This window comes from Bufo bufo, chromosome 1, assembly GCF_905171765.1.
Source record: "Bufo bufo chromosome 1, aBufBuf1.1, whole genome shotgun sequence".
Taxonomy (NCBI): domain Eukaryota; kingdom Metazoa; phylum Chordata; class Amphibia; order Anura; family Bufonidae; genus Bufo; species Bufo bufo.
Genome location: NC_053389.1, coordinates 594,210,182 through 594,237,922, shown reverse-complemented (window position 1 = coordinate 594,237,922; position 27,741 = coordinate 594,210,182). Strand labels below are relative to the sequence as shown.

Genomic DNA, 27,741 nt, shown 5'->3' with positions numbered 1-27,741 from the left:
TCTGCAAACCCCCGAAATCTCCACCCCAGGCCCAGAGATTTGAGCCGATAAAACCCGCCCAGGATGTACCCATGGCGGACTTGGCTCCGATAGTCTGCTGGCGGTGTCAGGAGCCTGGCCATGTAAGGGCTGACTGTCCCCATCCGGTTGAGCCCATGGACACTAACTATGGCTACCATCAGTCACTATATGCCAGGAGGCTGTGTGCAACAGGTACCCCAGAGTCTCTAAATCACTTGTGCCAGGTGGAAGGTGGGAGACACTCCGGCGGAGGATCTACTGGACTCGGAGTCTGGTGACCCTAGTAAGGGCTACCTTGGTGCGGTCCACAGAGTATACTGGCCGGAAAGTCGGGGTGATGTGCATCCACGGAGACTTAAAATAACTACCCCACTGCACTGGTGTCTAACCACGGTGGCCGGTAGATGGTCGCCACAAATCTACATTATGAACTCATAAAGGGGAGAGACTTCTCGGCACTGTGGCCTGCTATGAGAGATGAGAGTGACTGATACCCATGAGACAGGGGTAACCCTAGCAGAGTGGCCTGCGTCAGGTGGGAGACTAGAACCCTGGGAACCTGAGACCGAAGGGCCAGCGGTAGGGGTGACCACCACTTCGGTGGAAGAGGGGGAGACAACCCCGCTAAGTGTGATGGTGGGAGACGTGAAGGACTTGCCGCCGGGTCCTGAATTGGCAGACCTCAATGTCTCCAGGGATAATTTTGGTACCTCCCAAACATCGGGACCCAACCCTATCCCACGCCTGGGAAAATGTGTTAATAGTAGATGGTGAACCACAACAACCTGGGGGCACAGTCAGCGTTTCCCCGTTTTGTGGTTCATCAAGATATGTTGTATAGGGTAAACCAACTACGGGGTGAGCCTATTGAACAGTTGGTGGTCCCCAAGGCTAATCACAAGCTTGTGTTACATCTAGCCCACCAACACGTTCTTGGGGGTCACCTGGGGCTGCAGAAAACTCAGGATCGTATTCTACAGCGGTTTTCCTGGCCCAGCATATTCAAAAAAGTGGAAGAGTTTTGTATGTCTTGCCCAACCTGCCAGATAACTAGCCCCCAGCCACATTTTTGTAGTCCCCTAGTACCTGTCCCGATTATCGAAGTACCGTTTGACCGAATAGCTATGGACCTCATAGGCCCAGTACCGAAGTCCGCCAGAGGGCATCAACACATCTTAGTCATTTCTAGACTACGCCACTCAGTACAACATAGCTAAGGAGTTAATGGAGATGTTTTCTCAAGTAGGACTACCTAAAGAGGTTCTGACAGACCAAGGGACCCCTTTTATGTTCAAGGTGATAAGGGAACTCTAAGTTGCTGCACATAAAACTATGGACGTCAGTTTACAATCCGCAAATGGACGGTCTGGTAGAACGGTTTAACCAAACATTAAAAAATATGTTGAAAAAGGTAGTGTCTAAAGATGGGAAGGACTGGGACCTCCTTCTGCCCTATCTGATGTTCGCAGTGCGAGAGGTACCCCAGGCCTCTACTGGGTTCTCACCCTTCGAACTGCTATATGGCAGACATCCTCGCGGTCTCTTGGACGTGGCCAAAGAGGCGTGGGAACAACAACCCACTCCACATAAAAGTGTCATTGAGTACGTTACCCAGATGCAAGATTAGAGACAGTGTTGCCTCTTGTTAGGGAGGCAGCTCAGCGAGCCCAGAGTCGGGTCTATAAAATCGGCAGGCTCGGGTCCAGATCTTTAACGCGGGTGATCAAGTTTTGGTTCTGGTGCAGACCGTGGACAGCAAGTTCCTGGCTAGGTGGCAGGGACCCTATGAGGTACTTGAGAAAATTGGAGATGTAAAATACAAAATACACCAGCCGGGGCGGCGAAAGCCGGAGCAGGTTTACCATGTGAATATATTCAAACCGTGGAAAGATAGGAAAACCTGTACAGAAGACAGCCCGCGGCCGGGTTTTTTAGGAGAAGAGGTTCCGGCCCCTCTGTCTAAAGCAAGAGAGACGGCTGCCACAGTAAAAATTGTTGACAGCCTCTCCTCTAAACAGACTCAGGAGGCCAGGGAATTCGTTAGTCGGAACACAGATGTGTTCTCGGACCTCCCTGGACGCACTTCCATAATCCAGCATGACATTGTCACTGAGCCTCAGGAAAAAGTCAGATTAAAACCATACCGGGTACCCGAGGCTTGGCGACAAGCCATAACGGAGGAGGTGCAGCTAATGTTGCAGCTAGATGTCATTGAGGAGTCAAAAAGTGAGTGGGCCAGTCCTATAGTATTGATATCCAAGCCGGACAGGACATTGGAGTTTTGTAACAACTTTCGAAACGTTAACGAGGTTTCCAAATTCGATGCATATCCCATGCCCCGGGTGGATGAGCTCTTCGAGAGGTTACGACAAGCCCGGTATTTTTCTGTTTTGGACCTCACGAAAGGGTACTGGCAGGTGCTCTTAACGGAGGCTGCCAAAGAGAAAACTGTCTTCATCACGCCTGAGGGGCTGTATCAATATAATGTCTCACTGTTTGGTCTGCATGGTGCCCCCGCCACTTTTCAGCAACTAATGGACATTGTGCTTTGTCCACATCGTCGGTACGCTTTGGCTTACCTGGACGATATTTTCATCCACAGTACCGACTGGGAAAGTCACCTACCCAAAGTGCAGGCTGTAGTGGACTCCCTTCAGAAAGCTGGCCTAACCGCTAACCCCAAAAAAATGTGCGATAGGGTTAGAAGAGACTAAGTACCTGGGGTATGTCATTGGGCACGGAGTCATCAAACCCCAAGTGAACAAAATAGAGGCAATACAGAATTGGCCCCGACCTGTCACCACTAGGCAAGTAAAGTAATTCCTGGGAATGGTGGGCTATTACATGAGGTTTGTTCCCCACTTTCCTAATCTAGCCGTGTCCTTGACAGGTCTCTTGAAGGGACACAAGTCAATGATGGTTCACTGGGATGATCGGGCAGAAGAGGCTTTTTCCGCTTTGAAGTCGGCCCTGTGCTGGTCCCCGGTTTTGGCGACGCCCTACTTCAAAAAGGGAGTTTATAGTACAGACAGATGCCTCCGAAGTAGGCCTCGGTGCTGTACTGTCTGAGGAAGTCAACGGGGAGTAGCATCCTGTTGTCTTCCTCAGCCGTAAGCTCTCCCCAGCCGAAACCTGGTATAGTGGAGAGACAGTGCCTGGCTATCATGTGGGCACTAGAATCTCCCCGCTATTTATTGGGGAGAAAATTCCACCTGGTGACTGACCACTACCCTCTCACATGGATGAGCCAGGCCAAGGACAGAAATGCCCGGGTCACCCAATGGTTTCTCTCCCTACAAAACTAAGTTTTCGGTGGAACACAGGGCAGGCCGGTTACAGGGAAACGCAGATGCCCTGTCGTGGGTGCACTGTCTGGCGTGTGTTCACCCCTTCAGGGTTGAATAAAGGGGGAGGGGTATGTGACACAGTGAGAGGTTTCGTCTGGGAAAACAGGTATTGCTGCTAGGCCGATTTACAGCCAGGTGAGGTTAAATACTGGACCGGATTTTAAATGCCGGTCTGGGTTTTGGCAACATCTGGCTGTCCTTAAATAGGCAGCTGGGCTCAGAAGCCATGTCTGTGTTGGGATCTGGGAGCCTTGTGTCTTGATGAAGGCATGCTACCTGTTTGGCGTGAAAACAGGTTGGTGCTGCTATCAACAAGGACTCTGAGGCAAAATTGCCGCATGGTGCGAATTACCACCAACACCGCAAGGTGACTTTTTGCTTGATTATGACTGCTTGTTTTGTCACTTGCCTAAAGTATGAATAAAACACTGAACTGTTTGATCCAAAGAACGTGTCGCTGCCTCTATACTGCATCCGCTAATCCTGTCTACCAGAGCGAGTCCCCACAAAGCCTACTAGAAAAATAAAGTACAAAGCAATACAAAATGTCTTATATAGTTGATATGTAGCATCAGGTCTGAATGAAGCAGCAATGCTTAACGGAGGACAATTGATCTGTTGGCACTTAGACAGCACAAGAATTTGAGAGGAATGGGAGGCAGGGATTCTTTCTTTCTACAACAGAAGATGCTGACTTGACCCTTTTCATTCTCCATTAACACATTTTACAATTTTCAAACCGAACTCTCACCATTTAAAAAGGTCTCTAGGCTGAAAACTTTGATTCTTTTCTCTCTTTCTATAGGGTTGGGTCCACCTAGGTTGTTTGCACATGGTCCAGACCAGAACACTTTGCACTGGCACAAACGGATGGCATAGATATCCTGCCCTTGCAGGGTAAGGATAAGCCCTCGGTCCATAACATCCAGAAGATGGTTAGTGTAGAACTTCTGTTTCTCGTTGCTAATTTCATCTGTTCCAGGAAACCGAACTTGTTCCAGAGTAGTAGGACCAAACAGTTCCACTTGCTCTGGTGTTGGCTCAAGGTTACTGTAAAAAAGGCGGCAGCCATGCGGGTTACTAACAGTCATCGCTCCTGCTTGCTTCCCTCTGTATAGGAACTTTATTTCCAAGTCAGTCACTGCGAAAAGAAAGTAAATGAATAATAATAATAATGTATATAAATAATGGAGCGTCACCTAACTTCTTCATGATGTGCAAAGGTACTAAGAGGCTGCAATGTAGAGCGACATTCATCATGGCTTCAGGACTCTTAATGGCCATGTTTCTAAACCACGTATGCACAACATGTGGCCCTTAGTAACAATGCACTATTTCTCTGCCCTGATTTCTTGGTCTACTGTGTCGGACTGCATCTCACCTACGTAATGTGTGCTCATAATAAGAACCCCAAAGTTGTGTGTGTAGTCTCTAAATTGTGCAGCTCAGCTCGCTCAAAGGTTATAAAAGGATGATTGTCTACAGCCCTAGCTGTTTGACACTAGGCATGCATCTGTATTTTAATATTGATAACCTATCCTCAAGATAGGCCATCAACAATAGATCGGTGAGGGCCTGACTCTCGGCACCCCCGCCAAACAGCTGTCTGAACAGGTAGTGGTGCTCCTGTAAGCGCTGTCCGCTCTCCACGGTTTACAGTACCTCATACACTCAGTACGCCATACACACTATCTTAGCAGATGTGCTGAATATTGTAGCATTGTCCTATCCATTTGAATGGAACAGGTCATCAGGGTCATTCAGCCCTTTTAATAAAAATCCTCCAATTACTTACATAATTTATCATCATTAAAAATATGGTAGGACAACCATGTTTGTCAGTTGAAGACTGGGGTTGCCTTGGCCCTCCTGAGAAGGTTATTCTCAGGGCCCATCACCTAGATCATCTGGTGTCAGAATCTGGGCCCGATGGAGGATCCTCTGGTACGCCAGCCTGACCCTGATGTTAGCCGTTCTGTTGATGCCGGTTTTTACTTACATGGCAGCATTTGTGGACTAATAAGTAACTCAGGTATGCCTTGTTCAATGGGGGCTGTCATCACGCCTTGTATAGGAAGTGCAGGATCTTGAGCTGGTTCCATACTCTCTGCAAGAACTAGTTCTGGAGGGGGAAGAACTACTGGTTGTGGCACCATGCCTTGGGGAGATAATTCCACACCAGGGTACCCTCCGGGGGCAGTTGGTTTTACAGCAGCTTCTGTTGAGGTCAGGTTATGCTGTAAGAGGTTTCCACATGAACTAAAAGTGGGCTCAGATTTAGGCCAGATGTAAGGCGGCAGTGGATCTAGACATATAGAAAAAGATTTTAGAATGGAGGTGCTATTGGCATTACAAATGACAAGAGTAATCTGCTTTAAACATGAAAGGGAAGCATAATGAAGAGGTGTTGAATGAACAACAAGATGAACTCGTTGGAATATTATGAATTGTAAAATCACTGACATTGATCATATCTTGTTGTACAGTAGGTAAGCAAGCAGATACTGGAGGCTGCACGAGTTTATAGCTTTATACATCTCTCCAGCTTATATAATGTGTTTGAAATATGGAAAAATAATTCTTAGTATTCAAGCAATTCAGTTTATAAGAGTCAAAGGGAACCTGTCAGCTACAAAATGCACCATAAACTGCAAGCATTACCTTAGGCCGAGTTCACACAAGAGAGTGTCACGCTCCGGACTCGCAGCGCAGCACCCATCCTGAACTTCTAGCACTGATCTACATACTGCTGTCAGTGCTATCCAATACATTCCAGAACTGTGAGGGTTACACAGCATCATAAATCAATATAATGCTATGCGACCCTGGCAGTGCTGGGGGTTCAGGACGGGAGCTGTGTTATACTCACGCTGCCAGTCCGGGGCGTGACACTCGTTTGTGAGAAACCAGCCGCACAGATTTTGTCATCATGTTTCTATAGATGTTTTTGTCTCAGATGTCAAATGCACATGATTGCTGAAAAAGGACTTTAATTCCTCTGGAGGCTGTATGTAAAGGAGGTACTTAAAGTCAAGCTCACCACGTCCCCTATCCACCTCTTTGCATTGGATTGATGGCCTTTGGTATACTTTCAAATGCGATTTTAAGGCCGTCAATCAAATGAAAAGGGTGTGACTAGTTTGCCTTCAAGAATCTCATTTACATACAGCCTGTGGGGGATAAAAGCATCAGACAACCAAGACAAAAACATCTTTAGAAATGTGAGGACATGGTTGATGGCGCAATTTGTAGCTGACAGATTCCCTTTAAATCATCTTTCCTAGTATAAGCTTACATGAACTATCACCGATATATTAATTCCTATTTACTCCTGGACTTACCACCAATGTCCAGCATTGGGAACATGCGATCAATCTGAAAATGTAGAAATAGTACACATCAGTAACTAATACAGCTTTCACTATATATTTTATATACATGGTGACAATGATGACATAATAATTTGCAAAAATGTGAACATATTGCAGCCAACCCTGGAACAAGCAGCCTGCAGAATAAATGTATTCTAGTAACACAATAATAGAACTAATGCAAGGAAACTGATCCGGAAGTGGAGCTCTCCTGCAATGCAAGACCAGCTTCTATGCGGACTGCCCCATACCACAGCCCTGTGCACGTGGACAGCAGTTCTGTCCCTATTCTATTTTCTTACAGTATGGAGGCGAGTCACTCTGCATCACTTGTCTGTGCCTAGAGGATGATGCAGTGGATTGTGGATTCTGTTCCGATATACATCCTTGACATGGAAAAGGACCTAGGAATTTTAATAAACAGCAAACTAAGCTGCAAAAACCAGTGTCAGGCAGCTGCTGCCAAGGCCAATAAGATAATGGGTTGCATCAAAAGGGGCATAGATGCCCGTGATGAGAACATAGTCCTACCACTTTAGAAATCGCTAGTCAGGCCACACATGGAGTACTGTGTACAGTTCTGGGCTCCTGTGAACAAGGCAGACATAGCAGAGCTGGAGAGGGTCCAGAGGAGGGCAACTAAAGTAATAACTGGAATGGGGCAACTACAGTACCCTGAAAGATTATCAAAAATAGGGTTATTCACTTTAGAAAAAAAAGACGACTGAGGGGAGATCTAATTACTATGTATAAATATATCAGGGGTCAGTACAGAGATCTCTCCCATCATCTATTTATCCCCAGGACTGTAACTGACGAGGGGACATCCTCTGCGTCTGGAGGAAAGAAGGTTTGTACACAAACATAGAAGAGGATTCTTTACGGTAAGAGCAGTGAGACTATGGAACTCTCTGCCTGAGGAGGTGGTGATGGTGAGTACAATAAAGGAATTCAAGAGGGGCCTGGATGTATTTCTGGAGTGTAATAATATTACAGGCTATAGCTACTAGAGAGGGGTCGTTGGTCCAGGGAGTTATTCTGATTGCCTGATTGGAGTCGGGAAGGAATTTTTTATTCCCCTAAAGTGGGGAAAATTGGCTTCTACCTCACAGGGTTTTTTTTGTTGCCTTCCTCTGGATCAACTTGCAGGATAACAGTCCGAACTGGATGGACAAATGTCTTTTTTCGGCCTTATGTACTATGTTACTATTGCCAGGGTTGTCTCCTGCCATATTAGGGACAACAGTGGTAGCAGTTTACAGTCTAAAGACAACTGCCATGCTGCCCTAACCACGCTATGCTTCTCCACAGCTTGACCTTCCTTATATGTGCTGAATATGAAATGCATGTATTTATGAACGTCATGTAAACTACATAGGGGCCGTTACCTCTTCCTCTTCATCACATCCATTGTCATCCGCCAAGGGCTCTGTGGAAACAACATTGTCGGAGTAGTTACAGAAATGCAAATAGCAGGAATGAAAGGAATACAAATGTATGCGAATGGCACATTGGACCCGTACCTTCACTTTGTCCGGGGAGATCACATAGCTGGTAGATCTTGAACGGTTGCATGGGAGTTTCTTTGGTGCCATCATACAGAAGTTTGAACTCTCTGCTTTTGTTCAGAGCACAGCGCAGATTTGCCTTCCATTTTGCAGGGTCCGGCTCATCCTTGCCCTCTTGGTATTTTCCAGTTTCCACGGCCCAGGCCTTTATAGGATGAACAAAGAGGGAGAATGGCAATTTAAAGCTGTGAAAGCCATCCACATCTCTCCACAATTCCACATTCAGAAACTTCCATAGAAGTGGAAGATATTGGCTTTGTCACAGGGATTATTACAGGTCAATACCACACAAAACATGGCAAGATCTAGATTTCCTCTACATTCTGTAGGTTCCATGAAGGAGAAGAATGAGCTTCAAGAATAAAGCCATTAATATGATATTGCAACACAAATGGGGTCATTTATCAAACTGGTGTAAAGTAGAACTGGCTTAGTTGCCCATAGCAACCAATCAGATTCCACCTTTCACGAGCAGTCACAAATGAAAGGTGGAATCTGATTGGTTGCCTTGGGCAACTAAGCCAGTTCTTCTTTACACCAGTTTGATAAATGACCCCAAAAGTCTGTGAATGTTGGAGTTATCTGGTTCTTCTAATTAAAGCCAATTTTTATCTTCCAGCACAAACCTTAAATATGGTGTTTTCATCATCGTGTGTTGGTATGTGGCGAGTCGCATGACGCCAGGGGATACGGAACAGCTTGTGGTCCTGATCTTCCCAATGTAACCCTGGGTATTTTCCACTATCCACCTGTGCCACCAACCATGGCTTAAGACGAATTCGTCGAGGGTGCGGGTTCATGTCCACGTGCCACACAATGGGTTATGATATCAGGATGGAAATGGAATGTAATAACCGCATCCTCATATTGTGTCCTAAAAAGCAGTAAAATACAGATTGAGACTGCAGCCATTCATCCAGCCATTAAAACCCCTGAAGTATCCATGATTTTATTTCTTGTATTCTAAATTGATCCAAAATTATGTACGTATAAAATTTCCGAACATATCATTAAAAAGGGATGCAATGCGCTATTTATGGATGCAGGCTTCCCTTTTCACATCAACAAAGACAGACCTGATGCACCTGACCACAGGACAGCTGTGCCCGCGTGGCAGACTGCCAACTGTGGGTCTGCAACACATGCGGTTAGCGATGGCAGCAAATAACATAGGCAAGGACACTGCAGTGATAGGGCACATATATTGAGGCTGCGGTGCTGAGATTAGTTGGGGGGCATGGAAGCTCACAGTCTTAAGGAACACCCGTTGACCTTACATGCAGAGTCATTTATTGTAATACATAGGTACTCAGACGCGTTATAATAAATACATAATATTAAGAAGTCCTTTTGTGGGACGAAGAAATAAAATGTAATATAATAATTTGAAATATATATATATATATATATATATATATATATATATATATATATATATATATATATATATATTATATATACATACCTAAAAAATTAAAAATCATAAAATGAATTATTTCCTGACAATCACATAAACCTACAGGTACACACAAATGTGACCACTTAAAGCAAACTTAACCACTTCAGTACCGGAGGGTGTATCCCCTTTATTACATAATATATTTTGTAGGATTTTTTATTTTTATTTTTTTAAGTCCCCACATTCAGAGGGACAATTTTTTCTATTAATATAAGAGCTTTTCACAGGATGAATTGTATTCTTCTGTAGCACCATTTTTAGGTTACATATAGCTTATAGATTCATTTTTATTAGAGAAACTAATTTTTTATTTATGATATGTCAAAGGGACATAACAGGAGTGTTGATCACCGGGTTCTGGGGCTGCAGCTATCGATTATTTTAGTAATCAAGTATTCTATCAATTAATAGAGTACTCTAATAAATAAAAACTAATTAAAAGAACGTTTTCTATAAAAACTCATCAGGAATGTGGCGAGTTTTAGAGACAGAGTGCCCAAACTGCAACCCAAAGCCCACATATTTCTTGCAAAGTGCCAACACGGCAATGTAACCTGAATACCAATATAGTATATCTTCCATGTACTTTATCATTTAGATATAATATCCTGCCTACATCCAGTGCGCTGCCTGTGCTGTTCATAGCGCGCCCTGCGCTGATGAATGGCAGGAACAGTCTACGGCATATTGGTACACTGTAGACTTTTTCCAGGGCGTGGGTGCCCACAGAGAGGGCTCCGAGTGCCGCCTCTAGCACCCGTGCCATAGGTTCACCACCACTGGTCTACAGTCTCGCATTCAGCAGCGAGGAGATGTTTTACTACTTTAGTACAATAATCGTGCATTTAAAGGGGTTGTCCGAGTTATGGAAGAAAATATATAGCACTGTAAATCTGATGTCAGCAATATATAACTAAGCTAAGCAAGTTTTAGGCAAAAAAAATAATAATTATTTTCCTCATTTCCCCAGTTCTCTTCTTACCCTTTGTTTACCTGCAATAACAACAATATCTGATTTTTTTCTCATGAATATTTGCGCCCCTCCCCCTGTTCTGCAAAGGGAGTGAATACAAGTGCTGCTCTTAGTGAAATGTCTGACTGCTGGGTTACTCAGCAGCATGTTGTATGTGTAGGACTACAAGTCCCAGCTGTACAATGACACCGCTGATACACACAGGATCCTCCCCCTACCTGTTCTTGTGCAATGCTCTGCAGAACTGCGCCAGTCTGTCAGCTCTGTCTGCAGGACGAGGAGGGAAGATCCTGTCTCTCCACAGCAAAGCCTTCAGCACCGAGTCTGTGCTGCAGAAGGGGTTCAAGTTTCCTGAAGAATCCAGGGAGAAGACAGCAGCAGCCGGCAGTGCAGGGGGGCATGACCAGGGGGGCAGACACACATCTGCTCTCAGGCTTGTGCACAAATCATCAGAGCAGGGAGAGAAGCCGACATCACAGGTCATGTGACCCTCAGTGAAACATGAGAAAGGAGCCACTGCAGATAAAGTAAGTGCATTGTAAAGCCCTTACATTTGCCTAGTTAGAAACTTACAAAGAACAAAAAAATAAAAATAACTTGGACAACCCCTTTAACGAAAAAAATAAAAAATAGTTCAGACAGTCAACTTTTTTATTTTTCTGTCCATTCAGCAGTATGTGCTTTTTTGCTGGAAAATGCATTTTTTAATAAAACCACTTTGGGGTAGCAGTATTTTTAGTCAGTCTGCCTCTCACTGTGCCTCCGCCCCCATTACAGTCAATGGGGACGGAGTGGCAGTCCGGGGGCACACGTGAACTAGCGGCAGGACGGATCCGACAGGCTGTTCACCCACCGGAACAGCCTGCAGGACTCCCCTGCCGCTAGTGTGAAACTAGCCTAATAGGCATATAGCCATGGCAGGCTTGAGGCCTTTTGGGAACCTGTCATGGTGTCTGACCTGAAGGAGCTGAGCCGATTGATATATTGTTTTATGGGAAAATATTCAGTGTAACTTTTATTTTATACATTTATATCCCTGCTCATTTTGGCTTTGAAGGAGATGGTCCTATCAGTGATTGACGGCCCTCCCTCTATGACGGTGTATACAGAGCTAGCTGTCAGTCACTGATAGGACCGTCTCATTGACTTCAAAGACCAGAATGACCAGGGATTTAAATGAATGAAATACAAGTTTTACTGAATCTTTTCCCATAAAACTATACATCAGTCTGCCAGATCCTTCTGCTCTATAACATGCTGCCTGCAGATTATTTTGAATTTTCATGGTGACAGGTTCCCTTTAAGCCCCTGCTGTGATGACTAGTATCAGCACCCCTCGATTGCACTGCTGGACACCACTGGAGTGACAAAGGGACCCCTCTCCCTCTGTCTAACCACTTGGATGCCACGGTCACAATGAACTGTGGCATCTAAGCAGTTAATGCAGGAGTCCTACTGCTCAGTCTTCCTTCTGAAAGCTGCAGAATATTACAGCAATGTTCACAGCACTGACATACAGAAACATTAGTCAGCGGTTACTGAAAAGATAACAGGGAAGTGCTCAGGAGTTAGGTTATTGAGCAATCCTTAAGTGGTTAAGGCTCATTTACAGCAGGCGATAATTGTCCAAAAGTATGTTCACAATCATCAGCTAGTGTGTCAGGGCACGGCCACACAGTTAGGTTTCCTACTGCAATTTTGGAAGCCAAAGCCAGGAGTGAATTCAAAAAGAGAAGTTGTATCTGTCCTTTATACTTTTTCTCCTTTTGTGACCCACTCCTGATTTTGGCATCCAAAACCCCATTAGGAAACCTGACCGTGTGACTGCACCCTAAACATCATATACAAGTTCAGTGAGCAACAGTTCTGTCCCCAAACTGAGCCAATCCAGATCCTGTAGGAAAGTCCACAAAGCCCTAGTTCATACTAATAAAATCTGGGCTACCACGTATTCAATATTAGAAGCACAATACATCAAATGGTGACTCCCAACCACCTACCAGGTAGGGGGTGGGTCAGCAGGTCTCCTTGACAGTCCACGTGAACCTCCTATTCTTCCACTATGGTCCTATTAATAACCCAGACAATACTGAACAATCCTCTCTTCCGCAGGTTCTAATATCCCGAACCTCTCACTTCATTAGCTAGAAAGAGGTAAAGAAAATAGGAGGACTTTTACGGCACTATTCCGACGTTGAAGTGTCGCAAGTGTTGTCGCACTCTGTAGTTGCACCAAAGTTTGCTACTTTTTAGCCCTCATGCCACTTTTCATAAGTGGTATGTAAAGGGGAGAGGCCAGAAGGGCAAACTCCGCTGTCTTTTATTCACATCAGTTTTCTGGCGTAAATGAAGGTAGAAAGGACGCTTTAAGTGTCGCATAGCCTGCCGGAGAATGCATAAAGTCTACGCCTCAACATTAACTTGTTGCATCTTCCTGCAGCACAGAAGGAAACAAGACCGACACTTAAACCGCTGGTGTTGATATATGTCCGCCATAGCATGGACCACAAGGAAAGGTTTAAAAGCTGAGAAGTTTAATCAAAATACTCACAAAACAAAAACTTTTAAAAGTGCTTCAATAAAAATACATGCTGAACGCTGACCTTATCGACCGACCAAAGGTTTCGCCTACTTCTGCTTGCTTCCACATTTAGGACAGATTTAGTAATCTGTCCTTGAGGCTGGTTTTAAAGTCAGTATAAAACTGAGTCTGCTTGTATAGAACCTACCATTAGCCATTTGGCTCCAGGAGAAGTATATGGTGGGTTCAGCATGCATGTTGGTACTTGCATCCCTGGATCCGATGAAAGCTGTAATGGCACCGGACGGGGTTACAAGCAAAGTGTACTTGGCTTGCATGCTGACCTGCATTCCCTGGATTTTATGTGGCTGTCATGGCCCATGAACAGGTAGGAACAAGAGTTAGGGACCACTCATGAGACAGCCTTGACGCGGTGAGTGGCTTATTACGCTTTGGCCAAAATATAAACCAATGTCTCATCCAGCATGGAGGGCAGAGTGCTGGATGTAGTGTGCGATCACATTTGCATTTTCCGTTAATATTTAAAGAATGTAGCGCAGGGTAAACTTTTTTTTTCTATGTTTCAGTATAATTTAATCGGTTTCTGACGAACTGGAAGTGATGAAATTTTCTATCTACTCACATGACCACTGCTGGCCAATAAATGGTCTCAGTAGTCATGTGTACACAAGCAGCTCATGAATGACCGCAGAAAGTAAGCACTCTTGCTCCTGAAGAAGCCACCTTTCATGTTTCAGAGCTCCGTAGGCAAATGAAAGGTGGAATCTGATTGGTTGCTATGGGCAACTAAGTCCGTTTTCCCTCTTTCAATCTGATCTACTGACAGACTGGGGATAGATTGCTTGGGTGGTCAGAGAATCAACTGCATTTTTAGTAGGAACATAGTGGAAGGTTAAGAGGTTTAAGTGGACTTTGTGGCCTGATGAGAAGACCTGAGACCCTCCCCCTACTGGTTTTCTGTTTGGGTGATGGCGAGTCACTATTAGGCCGCATGCACACGGCCGTGAACGGTCCGTGATAACCCGGCCTGGCATCCAGCTGAGAGCAGGAGCGCACGGCGTCACTGGTTGCTATGACGCTGTGCGCTTCATGCCGCCGCTGCTGTACAGTAATACACTCGTATAGATCATACTAGTGTATTGCTGTAGTGCAGCGGCGGCATGAAGCGCACAGCGTCATAGCAACCAATGACGCCGTGCGCTCCTGCTCTCAGCTGGATGCCAGGCCGGGTTATCACGGACCGTTCACGGCCGTGTGCATTCGGCCTTAGATGTACTGTGCTTATTGTGCTTTCTTCGTACTCAAAACATGTCTAGCAACTGAACAACAAACCATAATTTAAATCGCTTGTCACGGATCGAAATCATAGTTGTCAGCACATTTCCTTCTGTAAACGGGCATCTTCCTGTCACATCAGAGGGAGAAAAACCAATGTTTGTACAAAAAAAAAAAAAAAAAAATCATTGTTACATGTGGTATAACATACTATAAGCACAGACTTGGCACTCGTACTGGGCAACCTGACCATCTAAATACACCCTTAAGAGGCACATTTATTAGGACCGACCTCTACATAACTTCGGCGTATCCAGTCACTTAAAAATGTGAGAAAGCTTCCTAGCCGTCTTACATTTAGACCATTTTCTATGCCCAAAACAGGCTTGGTAAATGAGACGTGCTACTGGCCCGTCCCCTTCCCTGTTCACTTTTTTTAGCTGGCGTGAGCAGGGAAAGTCGCAGATTGAGGCGCGAGTAACCTTTGTGCTGCAACCTGCACCAGAATAATAAACGACCCCCTTAGTTTGCAATGAACCGGTAGTTGAAAGGAAACTATTCAAAGTGGCAGAAACTGGTAGTACCCGTTTTAGTGGAGTGTAGTCTACCGTATGCTTCACCGATTACATCCATCTATAAAACCTCACAGAAGGACCAGATCACGTGGATCAGTTTCATCATGCGTCCTCTTGGGTTTCTCATTGTACAGACCAACAGTAATTATATACCGCTTATATTACAAGGCAGCAAGTGTAATCTGCGGTGAAACAAGAAGAGGAAATAAAATACAGATTTACTCTTATTGTAACCTTCAACAGAATACTTCCTTCTTATTTTGGGGTCTTGAGAACGTAGTACTGTAAACGTCTAAATTTGTATATTTCAGTATAATTTAGTCTCCTGTTCCTGCCGGACTGGAAGGGATGACATTGCGCACCTACTCACAGGACCACTGCTGGCCTCAGGGGTGACGCATGACAAATATCCCATGACTGCAGAGGTGTGGAATGGGAGCCGCAGAGCCTGAACAACTGGACTTTCCAGTTTTTTTAGACACTTTCCAGCCATGGCTCATTGTTAATTGATGTCAGACAACCCAATGCACAATTAACCTCAAGGGACATAATTAAAGAGGATCTGTTACCTCTCCTGACATGTATCCCTCATGAAGTAACTGAAACAGCTTTTTGGGAACACCGCTGACCTCCTTTAATGGGGTTATTGCACCAATAACATTTACCATGTAGCCACACAATGGGAAAAATGATTGCTGCAGCCCCCAAAGATCACTAGAAAAGGGGTCCCTAGTCCCCAATTCCTCCTCACCTTAGTTGTATACTGCCACTCCATTCAACTGCAAATTGGAATTACAGAAACAATGGATTGCTGCAGTGGGATTCTGGAGTCCCAGCAATCATACATGTATCATGCTGGCTCAGTGGTTAGCACTGTTGTGTTGCAGAGCGGGGGTTCTGGGTTTGAAATGGAAAACCTTTCCTTTCTGGGTCTCACAGAAACATGGCTGACACCCTCAGACACCTCCTCCCCTGCTGCACTCTCTTATAGTGGATTTCAATTCACTCACACCCCCCTCCCCGGCTGCAAACATGGTGGAAGAGTTGGTCTTCTCCTATCAGACACCTGCTCCTACAGCCCAACTCCACTGCCACCCTCCATTACGCTCACCTCATTTGAAGTACACTCTGTTTGCATCTACTCTCCCTCCAACCTTCAAGTAGCCGTCATTTACCGCCCTCCAGGCCCAGCCACCATCTTTCTTGACCACTTTAACACCTGGCTACTACACTTTCTTTCTGCCGACATCCCCACTATCATCATGGGTGACTTCAACATCCCTATTGACACATACCACTCAGCCGCCTCTAAACTCCTGTCACTCTCTTCCTCTTTCGGCCTATCACAGTGGTCTTCAGCTCCCACCCACAGAGATGGTCACACTCTGGATCTCATCTTTACCCACCTCTGCTCCCTATGTAACCTTTCTAATTCGCCTCTCCCCCTATCCGACCACAACCTACTCACCTTCTCTTCACTGGTCTCTTTTGCAGCTCCCCCGGTCCACACACTAGCATACCCCCGCAGGAACCTCAAACATCTCGACTTTCGCTTGCTTTCTGACTCTCTTCTCCCACTCTCTACCATCTGTTGCCTCCAAGACCCAGATGCTGCTACCACCCTATATAACACCACAATAAGTACAGCTCTCGACACTGTTGCCCCCCTCACACACAACAAAATCCGGAAAATCAACAGACAACCCTGGCACACCAACCTGACCAAAAAACTTCCAGGGCTGCTGAGCGGCGATGGAAGAAATCCCATTTAAATGATCATTTCACCGCATACAAGCAATCCCTGCTCATATTCAAATCCTCACTCGCTGATGCAAAACAGGCCTACTTCTCATCTCTCATATTTTCCCTGTCACACAGCCCTAAACAACTTTTTAACACTTTTAACTCCCTTCTCCGTCCCCCAGCGCCCCCACCCTCTCCACTCTTCTCAGCTGAGGACTTTGCCAAATATTTCAAACAAAAGATAGTCCACATCAGAGAAAGCTTTACTGCACAGTCCCCACAGACCCTCTACACAACTGCTCGGTCCTCTTCTCCCAAAACCCGCTTCTCCACCATTACAGAAGAAAAACTCTCCACTCTACTCTCCAAATCTCATCTGACCACCTGTGCACTTGACCCAATCCCATCCCACCTCATCCCTAACCTCACCACAGTGTTTATCCCAGACCTAAATTATCTCTTCAACCTATCACTAAACTCTGGTGTCTTCCCCTCTGATTTTAAACATGCTACCATTACACCCATCCTCAAAAAGCCTTCACTTGACCCATCTTCCTTGTCCAGTTATCGCCCCATATCACTTCTTCCGTATGCCTCAAAGCTACTTGAACAACATGTCCATTCTGAACTGTCCTCCCACCTCTCCTCCTGCTCCCTCTTTGACCGCCTACAATCTGGCTTCCAACCCCACCACTCAACCGAGACTGCCCTTACCAAAGTCACCAATGACCTACTGACAGCCAAAACCAAGAAACAATACTCTGTCCTCCTTCTCCTTGACCTGTCCTCTGCCTTCGACACTGTTGACCACTCCCTTCTGTTGAAAACTCTCATCTCTTGGCATCACTGACCTGGCCCTCTCCTGGATCATATCATACCTCACAGACCGGATGTTTAGCGTCTCCCACTCCCGCACCACCTCCTCGTCTCATTCCCTCTCTGTTGGTGTCCCGCAAGGCTCTGTCCTAGGACCCCTGCTCTTCTCTATCTACACTTTTGGCCTGGGACATCTCATAGAGTCCCATGGCTTTCAGTATCACTCCTACGCTGACGACACACAAATCTACCTCTCTGGTCCAGACATCACCACCTTACTATCAAGAATCCCACAATGTCCATCTTCTATATCATCCTTCTTCGCCTCTCACTTTCTTAAACTTAACATGGATAAGACAGAATTCATAATCTTTCCCCCATCTTGTTCAACCCCCCCCAACAGACCTATCTATCATGATCAATGGCTGCACACTCTCCCCAGTCAACAAAGCCCGCTGCCTTGGAGTGACCTTGGATTCTGCCCTTTCCTTCCGACCGCACATCCAAGCCCTTTCCACCACCTGCCGACTCCAACTCAAAAACATCTCCCGCATCCGTGCTTTCCTTAACTTTGAATCTGTGAAAATGCTTGTACATGCCCTCATTATCTCCCGACTAGACTACTGCAACATTCTCCTCTGTGGCCTTCCATCTAGCACTCTCGCACCCCTCCAATCTATCCTCAACTCTGCTGCCCGAATAATCCACCTCTCACCCTATTACTCCTCTGCCTCTCCCCTCTGCCAATCCCTTCACTGGCTCCCCATTGCCCAACGAATTCACTTCAAAGTACTAACAAATACATACAAGGCCGTCCATAACCTGTCCCCTCCCTACATCTCTGAGCTACTTTCCCGATACACCCCCACACACACTCTCCGATCCTCACAAGACCTCCTTCTCTCCTCTCCTCTTATTGCCTCTTCCCACAATCGACTCCAAGATTTCTCCCGTGCATCCCCCATACTCTGGAACTCGCTACCCCAACATATCAGACTCTCACCTACAGTGGAATCCTTCAAAAGAAACCTAAAAACCCACCTCTTCAGACAAGCCTACAACCCGTGACCCTGCTGCCTCTATACCGCCATGACCAAATTAACCCGCACCTACTGTGTCCTTCTCCCATACCATGTAGATTGTAAGCCCTCACGGGCAGGGCCCTCTCTCCTTCTGTACCAGTCTGTAACTAGTCTTGTTCCTGCTTAGTGCACTTGTCTGTATTATGTATGTGCACCCCTTATCATATGTACAGCGCTATGGAATGAATGGCGCTATAATAATAATAATAATAATCCCTAATGATTCTCCTGGACCTCCCTGCAGCACCTGACACAGTAGACCACCACGTCCTACTCAGTATGCTCCACCCCATCAGCCTCAGGGACACTGCTCTCCTGGCTTTCTTCATACCTCTCTGACCACTCTTTCAGTGTTTCATTTGCTGGCTTTACTTCTTCTCCCCTTTCCCTTGGGGTTCCTCAGAGTTCAGTCCTTGGTCCTTTTCTGTTCTCTCTGTACGACGACACCGTCTCTACGCTAATGATATCTAATATATAAAGCTGAGTATGTATGTATGTATGTCTGCTAAAGGAATCCGCACAGTCGCATTTACAATCACGAAATTTGGCACACAGGTACATCAGGTATCCAGGAAGGTTTTAGACCAGGTCTCAGCTGTCTAGGACGTACCGTTTGAGATATTCCCAAAATATGCATTAGCTAATAGAAGCTTGGTCACATGACCCTTATCAGGCAATAGAAGCTTGCAGGCCCTTAGTCTCCACATACACACAGTTTTACACCAGGTATCCATAACAACGTAGCCATTTTTCTTCACTGCTGTAGGTCAGCTTTAAAGGGGCAGAGCGCTGTGGATGACACTGTTAAAGGGGTTATTCAAGTTCTCCAACAGCCCCCCTCACAGGTCGGGGGGTGTGGGTAGGGAGCAGCCAATGGCAGTCGGGGACGAGTCTCCCTAGCGTCACCCGCGATGCTATGGAGGCTCGTCACTGACTGCCATTGGATGCTCGCCCCCTTCCCCCCGACACCGGATGTTTTCATATGTGTACAGGAAGAAGCAGCAGCAGAGGTGCATGGAACCAGGAGTGGTGCTGGGAGCAGGGCAAGTATATTACTTGAGGGGCCCGGCACATGGGGAAAAGGGGCTGTTGGAGAACTTGGATAATCCCTTTAAGGGAGCGGAGTACTGTGGAGGTCACAGTTAAGGGGACGGTCCGCTATGGAGGTCAGTGTTAAGGGGCGGGTGCTGTAGAGGTCACTGTTAAGGGGGCAGGTTGTTGTGGAGGTCAAATTTTAAGGGAACGGAGCTCTGTGGAGGTCACTGTTAAGGGGGAGGGTTATTGTGGAAATCACTGTTAAAGAGACTGGGTACTGTGGAGGTCCCTAATAAAGGAGCAGCCGCTGTGGAGGTCATGGTTAAAGGAGCGGGGTACTGTAGATGTTCCAGTAATAGTGGATACTATTGATACCTTCTGCTAGTCCAGTTATATACCTCAGCCACAGACATCAACCCTGCACTACTACAGAACACCAGTGATTGTCCGCTGTCTGTAACATCACATTCTCCATTTCTGAAACTAAATATCTCTAAGGGTCCATTCACACGTCCGTTGTTTCTTTCCTGATCTGTTCCGTTTTTTGCAGAACAGATCTGGACCCATTTATTTTCAATGGGTCCTGAAAAAAAAAAAAAAATCTGACATTTAGCTGTCCGATTTTTTTCAGGACCCATTGAAAATGAATGGGTCCAGATCTGTTCCGCAAAAAACAGAACAGATCAGGAAAGAAACAACGGACGTGTGAATAAGGCCTAAAACTGAGCTTCTGTTTTTCCTCCATCTACCAGCTTATCTAAATGTGATATTTTGATCTGAGTGTGGCACGACTATAACTCCTTGGCAGCATTCCCGCTGTACTGGGGTTATGTTCACCTCAGACCTTTCCATCGCGCCCCCCCACCATCCACGCACCTGCCATCTGCACCTTGTCTGAATGGTTGACTTTTCAATCTGTATTATCTACTTTGATTGCACATGTTCCTTCAGAATTGTAAATCGCTGTGGAATATGTTGGCACTAATATATTATTAGGGCCCTTGCACACAACCATATGCGGTCCGTGAGCGGGCCATATGCCCCGGAGCAGCATTGATCATGCACACATCATAGATCACAATGATACTGTGCATGTCGGGACACCTGCACTGCTATTGTCCTACACTCCTAAGATCATATGAGTGCAGGACAATAGTCCCTTGGGCGACCCGACGTGCACACGATCGATGCCGCTCCGGGGCATGTGGCCCTTAGACTGTCTGAGGGAGCATGACTTCTTTATCCTTCTGTCCTACTGCAGACAGGGCACAGAAGGGAGGCTCCTGCTCCAGCCACTTGTTATGTAGTTTGACACAGGGCTGTGAGGAGGAGGAGGAAGGGGGACATGCCTGAACTTTAGGTATACAATGAAGAGGTTTTTGTTTAGATTTCTTTCAGTTTTAACTTTAATCTGAGACCATATAAAATTTATGGAATGTAGATTAAGGGAGGAAATGATAGGATTTATTCTCATTTTCTGTATTTGCTTTTCCTTTAAATGTACCCATCATGAGTCTGACAAGACATCCCTCATTTTTTTTTGCATAGCATGCTGTTATCTTTATTGTCAAAAAAAAGAAAAGAAAAAAAGGCTCTAAACTGCTGTTGTGAATGAAATCTTAACCCCTTCCAGCACCATGATATAACTACGTCGGTGAGGCCGTACTTTGTACAGTTATGTCACTGGGATGGGGCAGCCACAATAGTTGTACCGGCTCCATCGGCGGCAGGAGCCGACTATAACATACAGCTAGTGTCCTGCTTCAATAGTCGAGATAAGAGCTAGCACCAATCCCGACTGTTTAACACCTTAGATGTCATCAATAGTGATCAAAGCACTTATCAGGTTAACCAGAGGAAGGGGATTGCGTCTGTCACTCTACTGTCCCACCCATGACTTGATCACAGGGTGCAGAAAATTGCTATGGCAGCTGGGGATCTTGTACACATGCCTATTAGGGCTCTTTCACACTTGCGTTGTCCGCAAGTATACTGAAAGCATTTGAAGACGGAGCCGTCTTCAAATTGCGTTCAGTGTTACTATGGCAGCCAGGACGCTATTAAAGTCCTGGTTGCCATAGTAGGAGCGGGGAGGCGGTATACTTACAGTCCGTGCGGCTCCCGGGGCGCTCCAGAATGACGTCAGAGCGCCCCATGCGCATGGATGACGTGATCCATGCGCTTGGGGCGCCCTGACGTCACTCTGGAGCGCCCCAGGAGGCGCACGGACGGTAAGTATACTGCTCCCCCGCTCCCCACTCCACTTTACCATGGCTGCCAGGACTTTAGCGTCCCGGCAGCCATGGTAACCATTCAGAAAAAGCTAAATGTCGGGTCCGGCAATGCGCAGAAACGACGTTTAGCTTAAGGCCGGATCCGGATCAATGCCTTTCAATGGGCATTAATTCCGGATCCGGCCTTACAGCAAGTGTTCAGGATTTTTGGCCGGGGCAAAAAGCGCAGCATGCTGCGGTATTTTCTCTGGCCAAAAAACGTTCCGTTCCGGAACTGAAGACATCCTGATGAAGACATCCTCTCCATTCAGAATGCATTAGGATAAAACTGATCAGGATTCTTCCGGCATAGAGCCCCGACGACTGAACTCTATGCCGGAAGAAAAGAACGCAGGTGTGAAAGAGCCCTTAGATTCTAAGTGTATAAAAGGTAAACCCCTTCCAAAACATGCATTAAGGGAAAAAAATAAAAAAATAAAAATAAAAATAAAAAATAAAAAAAGCTTTATTGTAGGAAAAAATGTCAAAATAAAAATTTGGAAATGCAAGGTCCATAATGACATGTCCTATCAAGTTAAAGGGGTTGTCTCACTTCAGCAAGTGGCATTTATGATGTAGTTAAAGTTAATACAAGGCACTTACTAATGTATTGTGATTCTCCATATTGTCTCCTTTGCTGGCTGGCTACATTTTTCCATCACATTATACACTTCGTTTCCATGGTTACGACTAGAGATGAGCAAATTTCAGGTTATGAAATTCGTTCACGCTTCGTTTGGTAGTAAAAGCAGAATTGCATTATGGATTCCGTTACCACGGACCATAACGCAATTCTATGACGGAATGCATAACGGAAAAGCCTTTAGAGGCATTTCCAGAATTGTATTGTTCCACAGAATAAACTAAACGTGTCAAGCACAGAACACAGTGAGCAGCATAAAAAGAGAAAATCCATAAATGCCGGTTTTTGCTCATCCCCTTATAAAATCCCACCAGTGAAAACTAGATATCGTTCCACTAAATGCAAACACTCACAACTCTGTAAAAATAAAAAAATATATATATGACTCAGCATAGGAGGATCCATTTTTTTTTGTACAAAATAATAGAGCTCTGTGCCACCAATGAATATAATTTACCTCTAGATACAAATGTAGGTGGTGGGTGCTGGCCATATCACAAACCCGGCCTCAATGATGACGCAGAGATGGCCTGAACAGCGGGAATTAACCCCTTGTATGTGATATGGCAGAAAACAGCAAATCCCAGAATTGTATTGATCAGGGTGGAAAAGTATTAAATGGGTATCGAAAATCCGATACCCGATGCAACCCTAGGGCCATCAACATACAGTGTCTCAGACTCTGATCCAACCAATCAACATGACCGTTTCCCTGGAAAACCCCTGTATATCTAATCTATCCTCTTTACAGTACAGTGCGGTATTACATTTTATGTATGGCTCTCAGGCGGTACTAGGATGAGCTGCTCCTTTGGATATTAGGTGACAGTGGCTCCATTTTACTTTCCTCGCACACTCTGTGCTATACAGGACCCTGAAGAAGCTCCTTTCCTCATCACAGAAAGGGATTACAGCTTCCAGCATATATTAATGGCTGTTATATGTAAGGCACTGCTTTATCTGTCTTATCTGATTATTTTATTTAAATCTAATTTTTCTCATATCTTAAGATGACATTTTAGGGCTTTGGAACCAATTACTAGTTTTCCGCAGCTATGGACTCCACTTACAACGGTCATTTTGGAACCAATTAATATTGTAATTTGAGGGATCACTGTATATTCAACAGATACGACTGCACAAATTGCAGAATTCAGGACCAGCACGCCAGTAAAAAGGGACTTTACAACCATATTTATAGAAACTCTATAGGAAATGAAACTGAACATTGTGGATTTGAAAGCATAAAACCCAGCAGCCCCAGCAAGAGTCATGTGCAGAGGGATGTGGTTAAAAGAAACCGCCTCAAAGAAAATCATTTTATTAAAAGGGGTTTTTCCATGACTAAGGTCCTGCAAACCCACCTTAAAAGGGGTTATCCAACCCCTATAATGCCCCTTCTAATGTCTGGGCCCCTCACATAGATTATACTTACCCTGCTCCCCGGCACCAGCGTCTCTACTGATGCCCGCACGGCCGCCGTTGCATCTCCCAGTCGTGCGGATCAAAACATCCGGCGCTATGTTGCGACGGGGCGAGCCTCCCCAACATCGCAGGTGATGCTAGGGAGGCTTTTTCCCATCGAGCCTGCTATTGAGTGCTCCCCCGTTGCCGGATGTTTGGATGGGGAGATGCAGCAGTGGTCGTGCGGGGATCAGGAGCGATGCGGGTGCCGGGAGTGGGGTACAAGGTGTCCGGACATTAAAAAGCTTGTTCTCATTTTTTGTCCGCAGTTCCCTATTGTGTTGGTAGAAGCTGGTAGAAAACCGCCAGTTTCTAACTATAAACCATGCTCATACAGCTATGGAGACATAAGGGAGTCATTGCACTAGATTAAAGACACCATTTCTGTTTGCACAATAGTCCAGTAGTCTACAGGTTCAGTTTCTGCCTCACACACTGTACAATATGAGCAATCACGGAATTCTTACTACACCTCCATGCTGCAGATCCTGGCTATAGTGGTGGACAAATGCTTCATTGATAGTACAGTGGCAATAAATTATAGAAATTTCAACAAATTAAAAAATATAAAAAGCTCCAATAAACCTCTCAGAATGTCTAAAATGACATTAAAGGGGTAACCCCTATAATGACCCCCCAGTGCCCGAGCCCACCTTATAGATTTTACTTACCCCGCTCCCCGGCAACTGTGTTGGTCCTGATCAAAACATCCGGCAATGGGTTGGGGGTAGGTCTACCACCTGCGATGGTAGGGAGGTTCGTCCCCATTGCAGCCTGCTATTGGCCAACAACCACGCCAGATGCAGCGTCGGCCGTGCAGGGTAGGTAGTATCTATATGAGGTGCCCATGCATTTGGGGGGTGGGTGGTTCATTATAGGGATTGGATAACCTCGTTAACCCTTTCGCTACCAGCATTGATATGTGTACAGTTTTACCGCAAACAGAATGCCGTGAGAACAATACCCAAAAAACGGTGGAGGATTGCGTTTTTTTTTTTCTCCCAGTTCCACCCCATTTGGAATTTTATTCCCGCTTCCCACTACATTGAATGCTATATTAAATGGTGGCATTAGAAAGTACAACTTGTCCCGCAAAAAAATAACCCCTCATACAGCTATGTGATCGGAAAAATAAAATAGTTCTGGCTCATGGAAGATAGGGAAGAAAAATGAAAACGCAAAAAAGGGTTAGGGTACTTTCACACTAGCGGTTTTCTTTTCCGGCACTGAGTTCCGTCAAAAGGGCTCAATGCCGGAAAAGAACTGATCAGTTTTATCCTAATGCATTCTGAATGGAAAGTAATCCGTTCAGGATGCATCAGGATGTCTTCAGTTCAGTCATTTTGACTGATCAGGCAAAAGATAAAACCGTAGCATGCTACGGTTTTTCCTCCGGCGAAAAAAAAACTGAAGACTTGCCTGAATGCCGGATCCGGCATTTTTTTCAATAGGAATGTATTAGTGCCGGATCTGGCATTCAAAATACCGGAATGCTGGATCCGTCCTTTCCGGCCTGCGCAGACCGAAAAAAAAGGTAAAGAAATAAATAAATGCCGGATCCGTTTTGCCGGATCACTCTGCCGCAAGTGTGAAAGTAGCCTTAACCAACCAAAATGTCTGCCTAAGGGTTAACCGACCAAACGATATGCCTGCCATTACAGCTCTGTACTGTGTATTCACACATGGGATACATATTGCAGAAATCCATCCACATGCTGAGAACACAACCCAGTTTAGAGGTATGGAATCTGCTGCGGTGAATATAGTTTCCTTTCCACCAGTCTGCCCTACTGTAGAAAACAATCTGCCCGGACGTCATGAATAAATTGACACGGGGTGCGGGATTCAAATTTAAACTGAGGATTTTACCCTTTGCAGAGCAATTACAAATGTACAGCAAAGTCTACATGAAACTCGTGCAGATTATTTTCACATATTTTTCAGCAGCAAAATATGTTGCAATGTCCAATACTTAAGGGCTCTTTCGCACGAGTTTCCCGTGCTGACGTGATGCGTGTAGTGAAAGCCTAGCATCCGGACTGAATCCTGACCCATTCATTTCAATGGGTCTGTGCACATAGGCGCCATTTTTCACACACCAGCTCTGTGTTCAGGAAAAAAAAAATAAAAAAATCGCAGCAGGTTTTATATCGTGTGTTTTTCACACAGCTCTAGCCCCATAGACGTGAATGGGTTAGACAAAGCTCCCTACACAACTACAAAAAGTTATAGGGGGTCAGAATATGGCGATAAAAAAAATAAAAGATTTTTATCAAGTTTATTATTTTATCAGTATCAAAATGTAAGAAAAACTACACACAAGGTATCGCCGAATTTGTACTGACATCGAGATTTGAAAGTAACTGATCAGTTATCGCACATCGAACGCCCGAAATAAAAAATAAAAATAAAAACAACCTTGGCACAAAAACTGTGGCAGAATTGCTTCCCCCCCCCCCCCCCAATTCCACCCCATTTGGAATGTTTTTCCTGCCTCCCACTACATAATATGCAATATGAAATGATGACGTTGGAAAGTACAACTTGTCATGCAAAAAACAAGCCCTCATACGGCTATGTGAACAGAAAAATAAAAAAAATTAAAAATAAAAGTTACGGCTCTGGGAAGGCAGGGAGCGCAAAATAAAAAAGTGAAAAAACCCCCCCAAAAAAACTCCAGTGCAGAAAGCGTTAATGACAGCCATGCTAATTTCACCCAGCTTTACTGGCAACAGATAATTTAGGCAGTATTCCAAATAAAGAAATTCAAATATCCACAGGATGCCATGTCTGATAGGTCTCTACGTGAAGAACGGTGGTCTCAATCCAAAGTAGGCACAAAGAATGTATGTGTGCCCATCTACTACATTTTTTGGGGGACATTTTGCAAAAAGATTCTACCACCTTAAAGAGGACCTTTCACCTGTATAAACTATGTGAACTGAGTATGCTGCTATATAGAGCGGCGCCCGGGGATCTCACTTCACTTACTATTATCCCCGGGCGCCGCTCCGTTCTCCCATTATAGGCTCCGGTACCTTTGCTCTGTAAGTTATAGTAGGCGGGTCTTCCCTTGTCCTGTGGGCGTCTCCTTCTTCTAGGCTGCAGCGCTGGCCAATCGCAGCGCACAGCTCACAGCCTGGGAGAAAAAAACCTCCCAGGCTGTGAGCTGTGCGCTGCGATTGGCCAGCACTACAGCCTAGAAGGAGACGCCCACAGGACAAGGGAAGACCCGCCTACTATAACTTACAGAGCAAAAGGTACCGGAGGGCATAACGGGAGAACGGAGCGGCACCCGGGGATAATAGTAAGTGCAGTGAGATCCCCGGGCGCCGCTCTATATAGCAGCATACTCTGTTAACATCGTTTATACAGGTGAAAGGTCCTCTTTAAATAAATTCTTAGAACTGTGACTAACCAGAATGCCACAATGCAGTGAATGCCCGCTCTGCTGTGACGGCACTGGTACATAAGGAGACCCATCCATATGATATCTCCCATACCGCTTGGAGGTAACATGCCATCTGCAGCTCAGTACATGCCGGCTTCTCCCA

The 27,741-nt window shown here is 45.5% G+C and overlaps 1 protein-coding gene across 1 annotated transcript in view; it reads right to left on the bottom strand.

Annotated features, from left to right (window-relative positions):
• Positions 1–27,741, bottom strand: part of IRF5 (interferon regulatory factor 5) — a 45,582-nt gene that overhangs the window by 9,510 nt on the left and 8,331 nt on the right. Inside the window, exons 2-7 of the mRNA XM_040413499.1 lie at positions 8,934–9,181; positions 8,263–8,452; positions 8,128–8,168; positions 6,710–6,743; positions 5,368–5,673; positions 4,120–4,509 (exon numbers count right to left, since the gene is read on the bottom strand). Coding sequence (XP_040269433.1) covers positions 4,120–4,509; positions 5,368–5,673; positions 6,710–6,743; positions 8,128–8,168; positions 8,263–8,452; positions 8,934–9,107 — 1,135 coding nt within the window. The 5' untranslated portion in view covers positions 9,108–9,181. The remainder of the gene's footprint in view (positions 1–4,119; positions 4,510–5,367; positions 5,674–6,709; positions 6,744–8,127; positions 8,169–8,262; positions 8,453–8,933; positions 9,182–27,741) is intronic.